The following is a 16,789-nucleotide window of genomic DNA, read 5'->3' as shown; positions in this document are numbered from 1 at the left end:
GAAAGGTAAAAGAGGGGGTAGCGGGGGAGAAAGACAAGAACGGGGATCACGGGCTGCTAACAATGGCAAATGGCACACTTGCATCTTGACAAGCCATCAAATGTAACATAAATAGGAAGATAGTGATGTGCCATAAAGTCTGAATTCTTTTCTTCTTAATAAGGCTATGCTTCAGAACATCCTAAAATCTAGCATCTTCAACAGACTTCTAATCTAACCCAGTTCTTGGACCTTTTCTTCTCCTCTATAATCCATTTTTTTACAAGTCTGCAAATGATATCATGTCACTCCCTTGCTTAAAAACTTTCACGACTCCTGACTGCCTACTGAGTAAAGATTTTAAATTAAATTATGATGCAGCTGTCGGAAATAGTAGATTGAGACTCATACAAAGTTCCTATTCTCCAAATGAAAAAAAGGGAAAAACTGCCTGTTTTTTGGCTCTTGTGTCAAGAGGTAAGCAAGTAAACCACTGAACCAGTTTAAACCTGTCTCAATCAAGCGGTACCTTCTTTGCTCTAATAGCCAGGCTTCTGAAAGTGAGCCAATCAGGATAGTCTCGTGATTCTGCAAGGCAGCCAATCAACCACAGTCTCATTCCAGTAATCATCACTCCTGCTTCTGACAGTCTGTTAATCTCTATATATCACAGCTAAAAGTGAGCCAATCTGTATAACATTTCCAGTTTTGAAAATATGCCAATCCCTGAAATCCACACTTCTCAAAACCCTATATGTAAGTTCTGCTTTGTTCAGAGAGACTGTCTTTTGTAAGTACCATTCTCTTTTGCTTTACCAAGTAGTAAATTCAGCTTAGTTGTTCCACATAGTAGAGTGGTAGTCTCTTCCTCTAACAGTTGAAGGCTCCACTAAGATAATTTTAAGGACCCCTACTTGAAGGGCTTCTGAGAGACTCTTGGACAAACAAGTGTGCTCACTGAGCCTTTCTGGTATGCAATTTGATCACTCTCTGCTGGGGGATGTTGGTATCAAAAAGGATCTGAGCTCTGACTTGTTTCACTGAACTCTCACTGCTGAATTTACTTTGTATTCCTAAGATTTGTAAGTATATAGATTTTAAAAAACAGATAAAACTCATATCTTATAAAATTCACCATCTTAACCATTTTTAAGTGTAAAACTCAGTGAATTTGGATATCATATACATCTTTATATAAAGTAATTAAGAGTTTTTGGCTGTTTTTGGTATATCATTTGGTAAATAGTTCTGCAGAAATCTACTTACTCTTCTAATAAAAATTTTTTTGCAACAACTTTATTGAGATAAAGTTTCCATACCATAAAACCCACCCATTTAAAGTATATATTGCAATAGTTTATAGTACATTCACAGATATGTGCAACTATAATGATAGTCAATTTTAGAACGTTTTTAACTCCTCCAAAAGAAATCCTGTATCCTTTAGCTATTGCTCCCCTATCTCTTATTTCCTGCAGCTCTGGCAGCCACTAATCTACTTTCTCTATATATAGATTTATCTATTCTGAACATTTAATATAAATAGAATCACACAATATGTGTTTTTTTGTGAGGTTCATCCATGTTGTAACACATATGACTATTTCATTTTCTTTTTTTTTTTCAGCCAAATAACATTCTATTGTATGGATATATCACATTTTGCTTATCCATGTGTCAGTTGATAGGCATTTGGGTTGTTTCAACCTTTTGGCTAATATGAATAATGTTGCAACATACATTAGTGTACAAGTTTTTGTGTAGATATATGTTTTCATTTCTCTTGAGTATATACCTAGGACTGGAATTACTTGGTCATAAAGTAATGCTATGTTTAACCATTTGGGGGAAATGTCAAATTGTTTTCCAAAGTAGCTGTCTCATTTGACAATCCCACCTGCAGAGTAGAGGGTTACCAATTCTCACATCCTGGCAAACACTTGTTAATGTCTTCCTTTTTGATTCTAGCCATTCTAGCGAGTGTAAAGTGGTCTCTCATTGTGGTTTTGATTTGTATTTCTCTGATGACTAATGATGTCAAGCATCTTTTCATGGGCTAATTGATCATTTGTATATCTTCTTTGGAGAAATGTCTACTCAGATCTTTTGCTCATTTTAAAATTGGGCTGTCTTTTAATTTTGTCTTTGTCTTTTAATTCTAAGAGTTTTTATATACCCTAAATAAAAGTTCCATATCATATACATACTTTGATAGTATCTATTGAAGCACAAAAGTTTTAAATTTTGATCAAATCCAATTTATCTATTGCTTGGGCTTTTGGTATCATATCTAAGGCATTAATCCATCCAAGGTCACAAAGATTTACCTTTATGGTTTCTTCTAAGAGTTTTATAGTTTTAGCTGTTATATTTAGGTGTTTGATAATTTTGAGTTAATTTTGGTATGTGGTGTGAGGTAGGATCCAACTTCATTCTTTTGCATGTGGATATCCTGATGTCTCAGCACCATCCTAGTATGCATTTTAAATTAATATAGGCAATGAAATGTTTAAAGAAAAAAACAAAAAACCTTTTCTTGGAAATTATAAATGTAAGCCATTTACCTACAGAAGCAGAGAAACAGAGGAGGGAGGGAGGGGAACAAAGAGAAAGAAGTAGGGTTTATTCTATTTCTCAATACCAAGTAATTTAGTTTTCATAAAATTTATTTTTGTCAGTGCTTTGCCAGACTGATGAACCTGGCTGATGAACACGGTATTTGCAAACTTAAAAGATTTAGACTGCAGTCTCAGAATAAACATTGCTATCTTTCCTTAGAGTTCTGCCTGTTTATATTTTAAAACTGTTTAAAAGCAGAATTTTCCAGTGTTTTCAAACGAATTTTGATGGTTTGCCAATGGATTAACATTCTGCAGAGCATAGCTCTCTGTAACTTGATGGCATTCTGGATACAACTTGGCCAAATCATTTTTAGAACTTATAGACACAGAGCATTTTTAAATGATCTTTTGAAAAGCCAAATCCTTTAGAATACATAATATTGGTGTATTAGCAATGTCAGTTAACTGACTTTAATATAAAATTTAACATAAGCATATTCAAGTGTCAAGCCATAGTTGAGTTTATGAAACTTTAATCATAAAGTCTGTAAATCTAATTTGGGCTTAATTAACTTATCTTTAAAAATATCATTTCACTAAGGATAAGGACTGTGTGTCTGTCGTAACTCTATTATTTAGGACACTGTCTTGCATATATAGTAGGAAATGAATAATGGTAGATTATGGTATTCTCTACTCTCAATTACTTGTAGTATCTTAAAAAAACTACTCCAAACAACTTTTATTATATGTACTAGGAACTATACTATTTCATTTAATCTACACAACAATTCTGGAGATAAATATCGTAAACTCCATTTTATAGATGAAAAAATGATTTAACCAAGGTTATATTAATTGCGGTAAATTTTTTCCCTCAGTAAATCATGCCTTCTGGTGTCCATGTAGCACCCCTCACCCCCAACATTGATTCTGGGCTTATCCATGTGATTTGTTTTGGCCAATGAGACATATGCAAACTTGATGGAAGCAGAGGTTTGATAAGTAGTATTAGAACTTGATTTTTTAGAATGTGCCTCCATCATGTGAGGAAGCCCAGTTTAGCCTATTTGAGGAAGAAAGACCTTATGGAAAAAAGGCCTAGCCCTCTGGCAGACTCTCTAGCTAAATGCAGCTCCTTGAGGAATCTCATGTAAAACTTGCAAACGAAATGCAGACAACACCCAGAATGGTGAGAGATAATAAATCATTGTTATTTTTGCCTTAAAGTTGGGTGTTTTTTTGTTTTCGTTTTTAAGGCAGCAATAGATTATGGTGTTTGAATATTTTAAGTTCGAAACATGTGGGGATTTTCTAGGTATCTTTCTATTACTGAATTTTAATTTAATACGGATGGATCAGAAAACATATTCTCCATAATATCAATTCTTTTAAACTTACTGACACTGCTTTATGATTTAGTATTTGGTCTTACTGAATACTCCATGGGTACTTTTTTTTTGGTAAATTTAGCATTAATTATTCCTTGAAAGATTAGAACTCAATAGTGAAGCCAGGGGTTTTCCTCACAATAATATTAAAAAAAAAAACAAACACAACTGTTTTTATTTCTCTAATGGGAATAAGACTATTTAGATAGTTTATGGTTCCTAAGTCTGTTTTAGTAAGTGATATTTTTCTATTAATTTGTCCAATTTATCAAAGTGTCCAATTTATTGGCTTGACGTCCATAATATCTTCTATCATTTTAGTATCTATAATATCTGTACTTACGTACTCCTAATTCTGGAATTAATTATTTGTGCCTTTTCTTTTTCCTTGTTTTTTTTTTTTTTGCCAGAGTTGGTGAATTTTATTATACTTTTCAAAGTTGCAAATTTTGACTTGCTGAGCAATGTGAAATTGGACTGCAAATACTCATGAGAGCTGATTCATAGTAGATGGATAAACATATTCCACATGTACTTTAAAAGGACATATATTCTAATCTTGTGGGGTGGAGTGTTCTATAAATGACAATTAGATAAAGTTGGTTGATAGTGTTGTTCAATTTTCTATATTCTAACTGATTATCTAGCTCCTTATTCTATCAATCACTGAAAGAAATGTTGAAATATCCTTTTAGTTCTGTCAGATTTTGCTTCATGTATTTTATAGTTCTATTAGTAGTTACATACACATCTAGGATTGTTATGTTTTCTTGATGAACTGCCCTTATTTTAAATCATTATGAATTATCCCTCTTGTTCTGTAGCCTATTTTGTGTGATATTAATATAATCACTCCAATTTTTAATGAATAGAGTAACGGCTGAAATTTCTGCCCCGTTTTTTGTTTTCCAGCAGTTGTTTCCTGCCAAGCTCCTTGGAGTTTCTGCTCCACATGTGTATTCATGATTTGGAAAGTTATTTATATGCAAACTTGAGGACTCACTGACATTCATCCTCAAGCCAGTAAAACACTCTGCTGTAATTCTAGTGTGCAGCCCTTCAAAAAGTGCTGTAAAATGTAAATGTCACCAAGTATAGTCCCGTTCTTTCAAGGGTTGATTGCTCTCCAGTTTTTATATGCTTTGGGTCAGATAAATAGGTATTTTAAATATTTTTTACCCCAGATTAATAATTGTTACCTAGAAGAGGACATAAGCTAGTCTGTTATTACCAGAAGCAGAAACCCTTACAGAGATATATTCTACATTCAAAAAGAACTATGAAGAAATTTTAAATTATATTCAGTAGTTTATTATTAATCATATTTATATGGTAATTTTGAAACTTTAATATATACTACAGGATAAAGCAAATAAAATATGATAATATTATTAGGAACTAAGATTTTTCAATATGAGAAAAAAGATAAATATAAAATCAAAAGTTTAACAAAATCCTTATAATCTTAAATTTTAATTGAAAATATCAATATGAATTCATGATTAAAAAAAATATTTCCTAGCTCTAACAACAAAGGAAGGGGCAAAAATAAGTAACACCCATAATAATAAGCACCTTCACAGTCTAGACCTTGGTATCTGAATACTCTTCTCTATTGAAAGAAATCAGAATTTGGCCTTGGAGAAATGGCCAAATCTAAATCTGGGTGAGGAAAATATAAGGTGAGCGTATGATAGCTGTTGTGCTAGAAAGCAAGAAGAGTGTTTAAAGACTAATGGGAATGTCAAAAGGACATGAAAGTCAGCTTAAATAGACTTTAACTGGCCAAATTTAGACAATATGGGGCTTTAAAAAGCCCCAATTACAACTGTAATTGAAAATATACTAAATAAATAAAAATCCATAATAAACTTAGAACATACAAGGTGGGACCCCATGAGAAGCAAAGAATAACTACTGGGGAAAGAACATCTACCGTGAAGCTATCTACGAACTGAAAAATTCCCAGAGCTTGTACAGGGCTGAAAGATGTTGCAACTCTATCCAGTCAGAGTTGAGAGATATTGCTGGATACCCAAGGCATAGAAACTGCAGAAAGAAAATGCATCAGTAATAGGGCTTAATTAGCCTTACTGGAAGAGCTACTCTAACCCAGTCCGAACAAAACTTAAAAGCAAGCCTCAAATGGATCAAACTGATCAGCAAGTAACTAACTGACCTGGCTGCCCAACACAAAACTCAATAGCCTTTAAAAGAAAAAGAGAATCCAGACACTCAAGCCAAACATTTACAATTTCTAGTATTCAATAAAAAATTACTAAGTATTGGAATAGCAAAAAAATATAAGCCACAATTAGAGGAAAAATCAGTCAACAGAGAGCCAGAATTCACAGATATGATATGGTAAGTAGACAAAGACTTTAAAGTCACTATTATAAATATACTTAAAGATTTTTAAAAACACAAAGATAAATAGGAGTGAACTGGAAGACATAAAGACTTAAACAGAATTTATAGAGCTGAAAACATAATATATGAAATCAAAATTCAGAGGATATCCCCTGACCTAAACAGTAGGTTATACACTACAGAAGAAAAGATCAGTAAGCTTGAGTACATAATGACAGTAACTACTCATCAAACTGATAGTAACTACTTATCATACAAACATAGTGACGGCAACTACTCATTAAGATAAAAAAGAATAAGGCTAGATAAACAATGTGTGGGTGATCTTAGTGTGTGATCTGTAGAACAATATCAAGCAATCTAATATTCAGGTTGTTGGAGTTGAACTAACCTGTCAGAAGGCAGATCAGTTGTGACGGGTCACAAGAGAACTTTTTGGGGTGATAGAAATATTTTATATCTTGATTGTGGTGGTCGATATTTAGGGTTATGCATTTGTCAAAGCTCATCAAACTGTTTACTTGAAATGGTTACATTTTATTATATGTATATTATATCGTGAGTTGATTTTTAAAATTCCATGACATCATAACGATACTTAAGAGAGAAAAGTATCCATTTGCCATCACCAGAGGTGACTAGTACTTGCTAATTGTAATGGGGGGAGAGGGAGAGGAAAGAACCTTAACAGTGGGAAGATCTAGCACCACTTTAATTAAGTGACTACTGTTAGAATCATTCATAATCAGGCAAAATGATAAAAACCACAATGTGATGAATAACACAGCATCATCTATAAAGTATTCTTGCCCAAAATACTGACTCTAATCAGGCTATTTTACAGAACAGAATTAACTTCGATTATAGGGAATTACAGAATTAACTTCCATTTTACAGAATAAACACACAAAGCTGATAATGAAAAATATTAATAGCTGAATTTAGTATGTTGGGAAATATATATTTACTGTTCATCTTTTCTATATGTTTGAAAATTTTCACAATACAAAATTGACTAAAGTGATTAGTCAAGAGGTATGTTAATATACCATACAATGAGTACAGTGAAACTCCATAATAACAGGCCCTGAGGTAATGTAAATTTGGATATGATGTAATTGGAAATTCTGGACTTTCTGGTTATAACCACTGTTCTCACCTACTTCAAATGAAAACCCAAACTCATGAGGCCTCAGTCCCCACCCTCCTATTCCTGGAAGATGCCAGGCCAACTGTGTAGGGGGTTTTTTCAGAGAAGAAGACCACTTTGTCTTTTCAGAAGAGAATCCCTCTGCTTTGCTTTATGAGGCAGATAGCAACCCCAAACCACAGAAAGGCTGGGACTTGCGCAGGCCTCAATGATGATTAGTAATTTTGAATTCCTAGTGTACAACAGAACCTCATGAGAGAACGTTTTAAGAGAAAATAGTATCTATGAAAATGTGTTTAAATAGACAATAATTGATTTTTTTTGGTTTTGTTAATTCACTTGATATCATGTACTTTGGCTTTCAAATGTACATTCAATTCAGATCACAGAATATAGTTAATAGCTTAGAGAAAGAATGATATAGTCTATAGTTCTTCCTGCAGACCTACATCAAATGAGTTATTAAAAATTTGGGGGTATCTTTAAATTTTACATCAACTTTCTCCTCTTTGTGTTAAACATTTCACTGCCATAAGAAGAAACAATTATCCTCAACCCAAATAAAAGATACAAATTAAACATATAAAAATAATTCTGTTCTGGAACAACGTAAGTCATGTATATATAAGCTCCTAAAAAGATGGCTTTTTAAAACTTTTAGTTTCTTGGCAAGCTACTTTTAAAATAGGTATGTCACATGAGGAATGTGTGTGTGTCTGTATGACAAAGGCATTTTGAAAATTCAAATACTTAAATACCAGGTTAGAAAAACTGTTATTGAAGTTTAATTTAAGCAGCTATTACTTCAATTCTTGAATTGGTCGGGGGCTGCAAACAGTAGCATATCTAGTACAAATATTTCTGTGACCGTCATAGAGATCATAACAAGAACAATAGTTTATTTATTGCTGTATGTCTAGTATATTCATCAGTATCTGGCACAGAGCAGGTACTCATTAAATGTTTGTTAAACTAATCCACTAGTGAATTTGCTCCAGAATTAACCAGTCAGTAATTAATCAATCATTTAGAAAAAATTTTTTTAATCTATTACTGAACACCACAAAGGTTTTTATTCTAATTAGCAAATCTAAATGGAAACACAATATAGAAAAGATTGGATAAAGCAGATTAACCAACAAGGGAGGGTAACATCCATTTTAGTAGGAGTTAAAAACCAAACATGAAGGATATAATGGAATTTTAACCAGCTCTCTTCTTTTGTATAAGTATTTATAATAAACAACTACTGAATAAAAAGAGAAAATCCAATGGAAATGATATACATGCAGGAGAAAGAAAAAGGGAATTCAATAAAACCATTATTGTCACTTTCTCTGAAGGTTCTTGTGGTGTAGTTCATCCAAAAATTTCACTGTGACAATCCTGTAAGTACGACCCTAATACTACCCTCATATTGGCCATCTAATTTTAGCTAGGTTATTCTCTGTATCTGATAAAGTGGACATCATGTGAGAAACCACTTTAAGATAGCTGTAGAATTAACTATATTTCACAGTCATTAAAAAATGAGATAGTGGATCTGGCGTCATGGTTTTTAGCATATTTCATATTTTTGGTAAGAAAATTATACTTGAGATGCAGAATTAAATACTGGTATTAGGAGAAATGAGACATTCTGTTGTGGGAATCTCACTTCATAGTTTTACCTTTAAGCTAACAAACACAGTATTTAGCACATTCATGGAAACAGCAGGTCATTCAGCCTAAATGCAGACTTTGTGTTACTGGTACCTATTACTGCACTATTGGGGGTTTGGTGGAGCTAGGGTAGCAGATGGTGACACCATGGATAGAGTCTGGAAATGGAAAATACAAGAGAGAACACGCCCTTTAGAAAACTTCTGAGACTTGTCCTGTTCTACCGAGGCTCTGACACTGGCTTCACTCAGAGTCTGAAGAAACAAACAACAGAAAAAAATTCTTCTACACAGCCAATGTTTCTCAAACTAGGCAACGGCTTGCCAATACTACTTGGCCAGCGTACTAGGGAAGTGGTTTAGCCATGACCCTGAATTCGGAGAGGAAAAAGGCTATTTATTGTATACCCTGCCCTCTTCACTATGGGGGCTCTAGATCATGTGCCAGGAAAAACGGCGAGTTGGGGTTACTGGGACTTCTCTAGACCAAGCAGATGGCAAGCCATTTCTGGTTCAAATTGCTTCCATGGGGTTGTGTCAAAAACATTTTCATATTCTTTGTTTGCCTATGGTGCCTCTCCACTGCATCCCCTCACCCCAAAACACGTCCTCAAAACCTATAGAGTCCTGAGGGGTATTTAAAAATCATTAAATTAGATTAACCCTCAACCAGTACAAGAATTCCTCACATAGAGTCCCTGACAGATGTTTGCCCAGAATCTTTTTGTATACTTACAGTGCTGCACTGTGTCATAGGGGAGCTTATTTTGTCATTGGGAAGATCTGACTGTTGGAAAGTATTTCCCAATACCAGGTTCAAATCTGCCCGCTTCCTACCTTCTTGCTTTGGTTCAAGTTCTGCTTCTTGAAGTTGCCTGGCATAAATCTGTGCTATGCCTCTCTCTCTGACTAATCGAATACTACTAATCTGTCAATACCCATTTAAGTCTTACCTTTTCTGTGTTACCTGCCCCAACAAGTCCTCCCATAATGATCTCTGTTTCTTCTGGGTTACTTAAGTAGGCTTGTATGGACCACTTCTTGGCACTTACGTTTTACGGTCTTAGTTATCTTTGGCATTCTCTATGCCTTCCTAACAAGAACATGTTCTCCTTGAGGGCTGGACAGCCTCAGTCTTTTTTTAAATGTCTATTTCCACATCCTTTCACCATGGTGCACTGGGAAGATAACTACCCAAGTGTGCATAGGTCCTCTGTGAACTGGTTCTAAACACAATTATTTTACTTACTTCCTACTATATTTCCTTACAAAAATCCTCCATGCAAATCAAATCTAACTGCCAAACTAAATCTCACGTCTTCTTCCTTCTCAAATAACTTACTTCTTTCCATATCAATCTCTCTCCCTCTAGGTCAGAGAATATTAGCCTATGGTACATGAACTTCTGGACACTGTACACAAAAATGTACAATGTTTCTTGTGGGAGAAAGGCTTTCACACTTTCATACAACCCTCAAAGAGATCCCTTTGCCAACCTCCACTTGCCCCAAATTAAAATACACTGTTGTAACTTTTTTTGCCTTGTTTGCTTAACCAAGTCTCTTCTCTCTTCTTAAAAGCTCGGCATATGCCCCTGGATCCAAGGTTCCAGAAAACTTTCCATATAGGAGAGAATTTTCTAGTCTCTGAACTTTACATATATCAATTTCTATACCATTAATTTGACTGATTTATTATGTATCTTGTGAAACTTTAAAATTAGTATCTTTGTGACTTAATTCTTTTGTTATTTAATGTTTCATGATTATAAACTCTTCTTAGTGGGTTCAGTATCTTTTCGTTGTGTGTACTACCTTGTACGAAACAGGTACTCAAAAATAATATTGTAGATACAGATGAAGATGGTGAATTATCTTTAGAATAATCAGTGTATGGAAACTGAATTCTAAAGGTACATTTCACAGTTAAGATGCTGGAGCTAGGCCACATGCCACAATTAGCTGCCACCTCACCTCTGCTTTACGAATATTTTCTCTAGCTTCATCTATTTTCTGTTCCAACTCAGCTCGGCTTTGTTCTGATACTGCAACTCCATGACATTCCAGATCATCTAAAACCTAGTAAAGAAAATAAGAAAACAATTACTGTTTTTTCGTAAGTGACTAGAGTAGTTAGATAATTTAAGACTTTAGTAATGAGTGTGCAGGAGTCCCTTTTTAACCTTTTTTTCATATTTTGTTTATTAAAAAACACTGAATAATTATAGACCCACAGGAAGTTGCAAAAGTAGTACAGAGTCCCTTACCCCAAGTTCCCCTAATGGCAACAACTTGCTTAAGTATAGCACAGTATGAAAACCAGGAAACTGACATTGGCATAATCTACAAATGTTGTTTTGATTGTATGTTTTGATATACATACCTTTAATTTTTAAAAACTACATGCATATAAAGTATTGTTACAAAACAACAATACAAAATGGCAAAAAGTCTGTTATATCTGCGCACCCCACCATGTACCTTCCTCCCCAAGATAACCACTGTCTCATCAATTTATGTATGTTTTTCAAACCATTTCTTATGTATTTCCTACATACTTGCGGTTTTGTTTAAAAAATAATGAAAGGAGATTGATCCTCCCCTCAATGTGTTTGAAAAAACTTTTTATGTTTTTACAAATAGATTGATTTCCTTCTCTAATTAATCGACAGATTCAATAGTTTAACTGTAACATGCTTTATTTACTCTTAATCTATTGCTATTTGAGTTTGCAAATTTCTCAATGTTATAAATAGTACTATACAAACAATGTAGTCAATGACTCTTTGAACATATGTGGGAATATTTAAGATAAAAAACATAGAAGTGGAAATTGTACATTTTAATAGACATTACCAAATTGCCCCCAAAAGGTTGTACCTACTCTTCTATTAGTAGTGTATGAGAGTATGTTTCTCTATGTCTCCCCAACACTGGATATTCTCCATCTCTAATTTTTGCCGATATATAAAGATTATCACATAAAGATTTTCATTTCTCTGTAATAGAGAGAGCATCATTTCACATGTTGTTGGCCATCTGTATTTCTACCTTTATAAATAGGCAGTTCATATTCTATACATACTTTTCTATTTTTTTGCCTTTCTGTCATTATTTACATATATTTCCTTCTAGATATTAGTTCTTTTTCTGTTATTTACATTACAAACAACTCCTCCTATTCTATTCATTTTCTCTTAACTTTTAAAAGTTCTTTTGTTTTACAGAAATTTTTAGTTTTTATGTGGATATATTTATCAATCTTTTCCTTTGTGTGTCCTAGGTTTTGTGTCTTGCTTAAGAAGCCATCTGTAATATACCAAAAAATTCTATATTTTTCCAGTTTTCAAAAATCTTGTGTTTGGCACTTAGCTCTTAATTCTCCTGAAATTTATTTTGTATTTGGTGGAAGGGAGGAATCTACATTTTCCCTCAAATATACAATTTCTCTAACACCATTTACTGAATAAACCCTTTCCTTAAAGCTCTGAAATATTATTAACAAGTTTTTTATTATGAAAAATTTCAAATATACTCAAAAGTAAAGAGACTAGTATGATGAACTTCTATATACTGATCACCAAGATTTAAGAGTTAACAAGATTTTTCCACATTTGTTTTATCTATTTTTTGTTGTTTGTTAAAGCGTTTTAAAGCAAATTCCAGACGTCATGTCATTTCACTCTTACACACTTTTGTAACAGTCTTTAAAAATATAAACTTCAGGAAAAAAAATGCAACCGCCATGCCATTAACAGAACTAACAATATTTCCTTGGTAGCCTTAATAAGTTGTTCATCATTAAATTTCCCTGCCTGCCTCAGAATGATGTTTTATGATTTATTGGTTTAAATCAGTATCTAAAGATCCATACACACACAGATCATTTTAATTACTATGGTCAGTGTTTTATGTATCAGTATGCACTACAGGTACATTAAGTCTCATTAGTGTTGTTCTTGGCTATTCTTGTACAATAAAAAAAATCCGGATACATTTTAGAACCATTATTTTCAAGTTCCTTTAAAAATGTCTTTTAAGTTTCATTGAGATTGAATTGAAATTACACATAAATTTAATAAAATCCACATATTTTTGCATCTCTCTAATTACTTATGCCTTCTTTTATGTTCTTGGCTGAAAAAATGTCTTCTTATAGGTCATGACATTTCACTGGTTGATTCATCAGTATTTTATTGCTGTGGTAACTATTTTTTTCCAATTGCATTTTACAACATATTATTTCCAGTTAATAGGAAAACTAATGATTTTTGTATATAATCTTGTATCTATTCACCTTACTGAACTCTTATTATTTCTAAGAGTTTGACAGTTTGGTCTCTTATATTTTGAAGGTACACAATCACATCATTTATAAATAATGACAGAAGTACCTTTTCCTAATATTTATATACCCTTAGTTTTCATTCATTAATGCACTGGCTAAATGACACTGAAAAGTTGTGGTGATGATGGGTATTATTTTCTTATTATCACTGTAGTAGGCAGAATGGTCTTCAAAAGATGTCTACACCCTAATCCCTGGAACTATGTATATGTAAGATATAATCTGCAGATATATTAGAATTATAGACCCTAAAATAGGGAGATTATCCTGGATTATCTGAGTGGGCCTAATCTAATCACATGATCTCTTATAAACAGAGAACTTTCTCTGGCTGGAGTGAGATGAGAGATGAGCCAAAAGGGAAGTCAGTGAGATTCCAGGTATGAGAAAGATTCAAGACACCATTGCTGGCTCTGAGTTGTAGCAGCCCATGCACAAGAAACAGAGAGACTGGTCTCTTGGAGCTAAGTGTAGCTCCTAGCTAATAGCCAAAAGGAAACAGGGACCTCAGTCCTAAAGTTATAAGGAACTGGATTCTGACAACAACCTGCAGGAGCTTGGAAACATTTTCTCCCCCAGAGGCCAGCATAGCTGACATTTTGATTTTGGCCTTGTTAGAGCTGGAGCTGAAAAACCAACCAAGTCCACTAGGACTTCTGACTCTTGGAACTGTGAGATAATAAATAAATTTATAATCTTTTAAGTAACTAAGTTTATGGTAGTTTTTTATGGTAGTTATAGAGAATTAATACAACCATCAAGTATGTTTGCTATAAGCCTCAGGAAGATATCCTCATCAGAGTGAAAAAGTCTTTATCCAGCTAGCTGGGAATTTTGTTTTATTTTTTAATCACTAAGGGATACTGAATTTTATCATTGTTTTTGGTAACTATGAAAATAATCATATAATTTTTCATCTTTATTCTGTAAATGTAGTTTACTATACTGATAAATTATCTAATGTTGAATCATCCTTGCACCTTAATTAGTCATGTGCTTTTAAAACACAGCTGGATTCATTTTTAGTCACCTTTATTTAGCATTTTTACAAGTTCATTATATCTTTGTTAAAAATCAGTTGACCCCGTATATGTGGTGTGCCTATTTTTAGACTCGTTATTTTGTTCTATTCACCTATAAGTGTATTCTTACACCAATACTGCAATATCTTGATTACTGTAGTTTTATGTCTAAAACGAGGCAAAGTAAGCCCTCCAACTTTATCCTTATTTATCAAAATTGTTTTTGACTATTCTAGATCATTTGCATTCTCATATATATTTTAGAAGCATCTGTCAATTTCTAAACAAACAAACAAACAAAAAAACCCTAACAAACAAACTCTGCTGGATATTTGACTTGGATTGTGTTAAACATATGGATTAATATGGAGATAACTGATATTTTTAAAATATTGAAACTTCTATTCCATCACTCTATATGTCTGTTCTTATGCCAATACTACAAATGTCTTGAATACTGTAGCTATGTAATAAGTTTTGAAGTCAGGAAGTATGAGTCTTCCAATTTTGTTCTTTTTCAAGATCGTTTTAGCTATCGAAGGTCCCTTGAAATTCCATATGAATTTTTAGAGTGGGTTTTTCTATTTCTGCAAAAAACACTGTTGGGATTTTGATAAGGAATGTATTAAATCTGTAGATTACTTTGGATGGTATTGTCATCTTAATGCTATCTTCCATTCCTTGAACATAGGATGCCTTTCCATTAATTTATGTCTTATTTAATTCCTTTCATCAATGTTTTATAGTTTTAGTGTACAAGTCTTTTGCATCCTTCATTAGGTTTATTCCTAAGTATTTTATTCTTTTTGATGCTGTTGTAAATGGAATTGTTTTCTTAATTTCCTTTTCAGATTATTCATTGTTAGCATATAAAAATGTAACTGATTTTTGCGTGTTAATTTTGTATCCTGCAACTTTGCTGGATTTGTTTATTAACCTGTGTGTGTGTGTGTGTAAAATATTTAGGATTTTCTACATTTAAGATCATGCCATTTGTGAACAGGGATAATTTTATTTCTTCCTTTTCAATTTGGATGGCTTTTATATTTCTTTCTCTTCAGTAACTGCTGTGGTTAGGATTTCTAGTAGTGTGTTCAATACAAGTGGCAAAAGGGGCAACCTTATCTTGTTTCTGATCCTAGAGGAAATGCTTTCCATCTTCTACCATTGAATATCACTGCTTTTTAACAAATTGATTATGATATGCTTGGTGTGATCTTTGTGTTTTACCTGTCTGGGTTTGTTGAGCTCCTTATATTTTGGGGTTCACAGTTTTTATTAAATATGGACAGTTTTCAGCTATAATTTTTTTTCAAATATTTCCCTCCTCCTCTCTTTCTGTCTCCCGAAGGAGTCTCTTTTTAACTCATAAAGTGTGTCAGATCACATATTGTCCCACACAGGTCAGTGATGCTCTTTTTATTTTTAAAAAGTTTTCATTTCTCTGTTTCAGTTTGCCTAGTTTCTTTTGCTATGCTTTAAAATATTGTCATTATTTTTTTGCAGCATCTAATCTATTGAATTTTTCAATTCAAATATTGTATTTTCAGCTCTAAGTTCCATTTGGTTCTTTTGTCTATATTCCTTTTCTTTCCTCAATATGTTCATATTTATTTTCTTTTAAATCCTTGAGTTTATTCACTGTTCTAAAGTTCACATGTGCTGGAAGTCCTAGCCACAGCAATTAGACAAGAAAAAGAAATAAAAGGCATCCGACTTGGAAAGGAAGAAGTAAAATTGTCATTATTTGCCGATGACATGAAACTATATAGAGAGAATCCTAAAGATTCCACTAAAACTGTTAGAACTAATAAATGAATTCAGTAAAGTAGCAGGATACAAAATTAATATTCAGAAATTGGTTGCATTTTTATACATCAATAACTATCAGAAAGAGAAATTAAGAAAATAATTTTATTTACAGTCTCATAAAAGAAATACCTAGGAATAAATTTAACCAAGGAGGTAAAAGACCTGTACTTGGAAAACTATAAGACACTGAAAAAAGAAACTGAATAAGATACAAATAAATGGAAGGATATACCATGCTTATAGATAGGAAGAATTAACATTGTTAAAATGTTCATACTACCCAAAGCAATCTACAGATTCAATGAGATACCTGTCAAAATTCTAATGGCATTTTTCACAGAAGTAAAATAAAACAATCCTAAAATTTATATGGAATGAAAACAAACAAACAAACAGAAACAGAACCCTGAATAGCAAATGCAATCTTGAGAAAGAAGAACAAACCTGGAGGCATCACGCCTCCTAATTTCAAACTATACTACAAAGCCATAGTACT

The 16,789-nt window shown here is 33.1% G+C and overlaps 1 protein-coding gene across 1 annotated transcript in view; it reads right to left on the bottom strand.

Annotated features, from left to right (window-relative positions):
* The window catches only part of LOC102894929 (F-BAR and double SH3 domains protein 2), a gene marked incomplete at its 5' end in the record, with an annotated part of 60,001 nt that overhangs the window by 23,492 nt on the left and 19,720 nt on the right, over nt 1–16,789 (bottom strand). Inside the window, one exon of the mRNA XM_006918711.2 lies at nt 11,086–11,190. Coding sequence (XP_006918773.1) covers nt 11,086–11,190 — 105 coding nt within the window. The remainder of the gene's footprint in view (nt 1–11,085; nt 11,191–16,789) is intronic.

Source organism: Pteropus alecto, unplaced genomic scaffold, assembly GCF_000325575.1.
Source record: "Pteropus alecto unplaced genomic scaffold, ASM32557v1 scaffold468, whole genome shotgun sequence".
NCBI lineage: Eukaryota > Metazoa > Chordata > Mammalia > Chiroptera > Pteropodidae > Pteropus > Pteropus alecto.
Note: the sequence above shows the minus strand (reverse complement) of the source record. Positions and strands in the feature narration are given on the sequence as shown.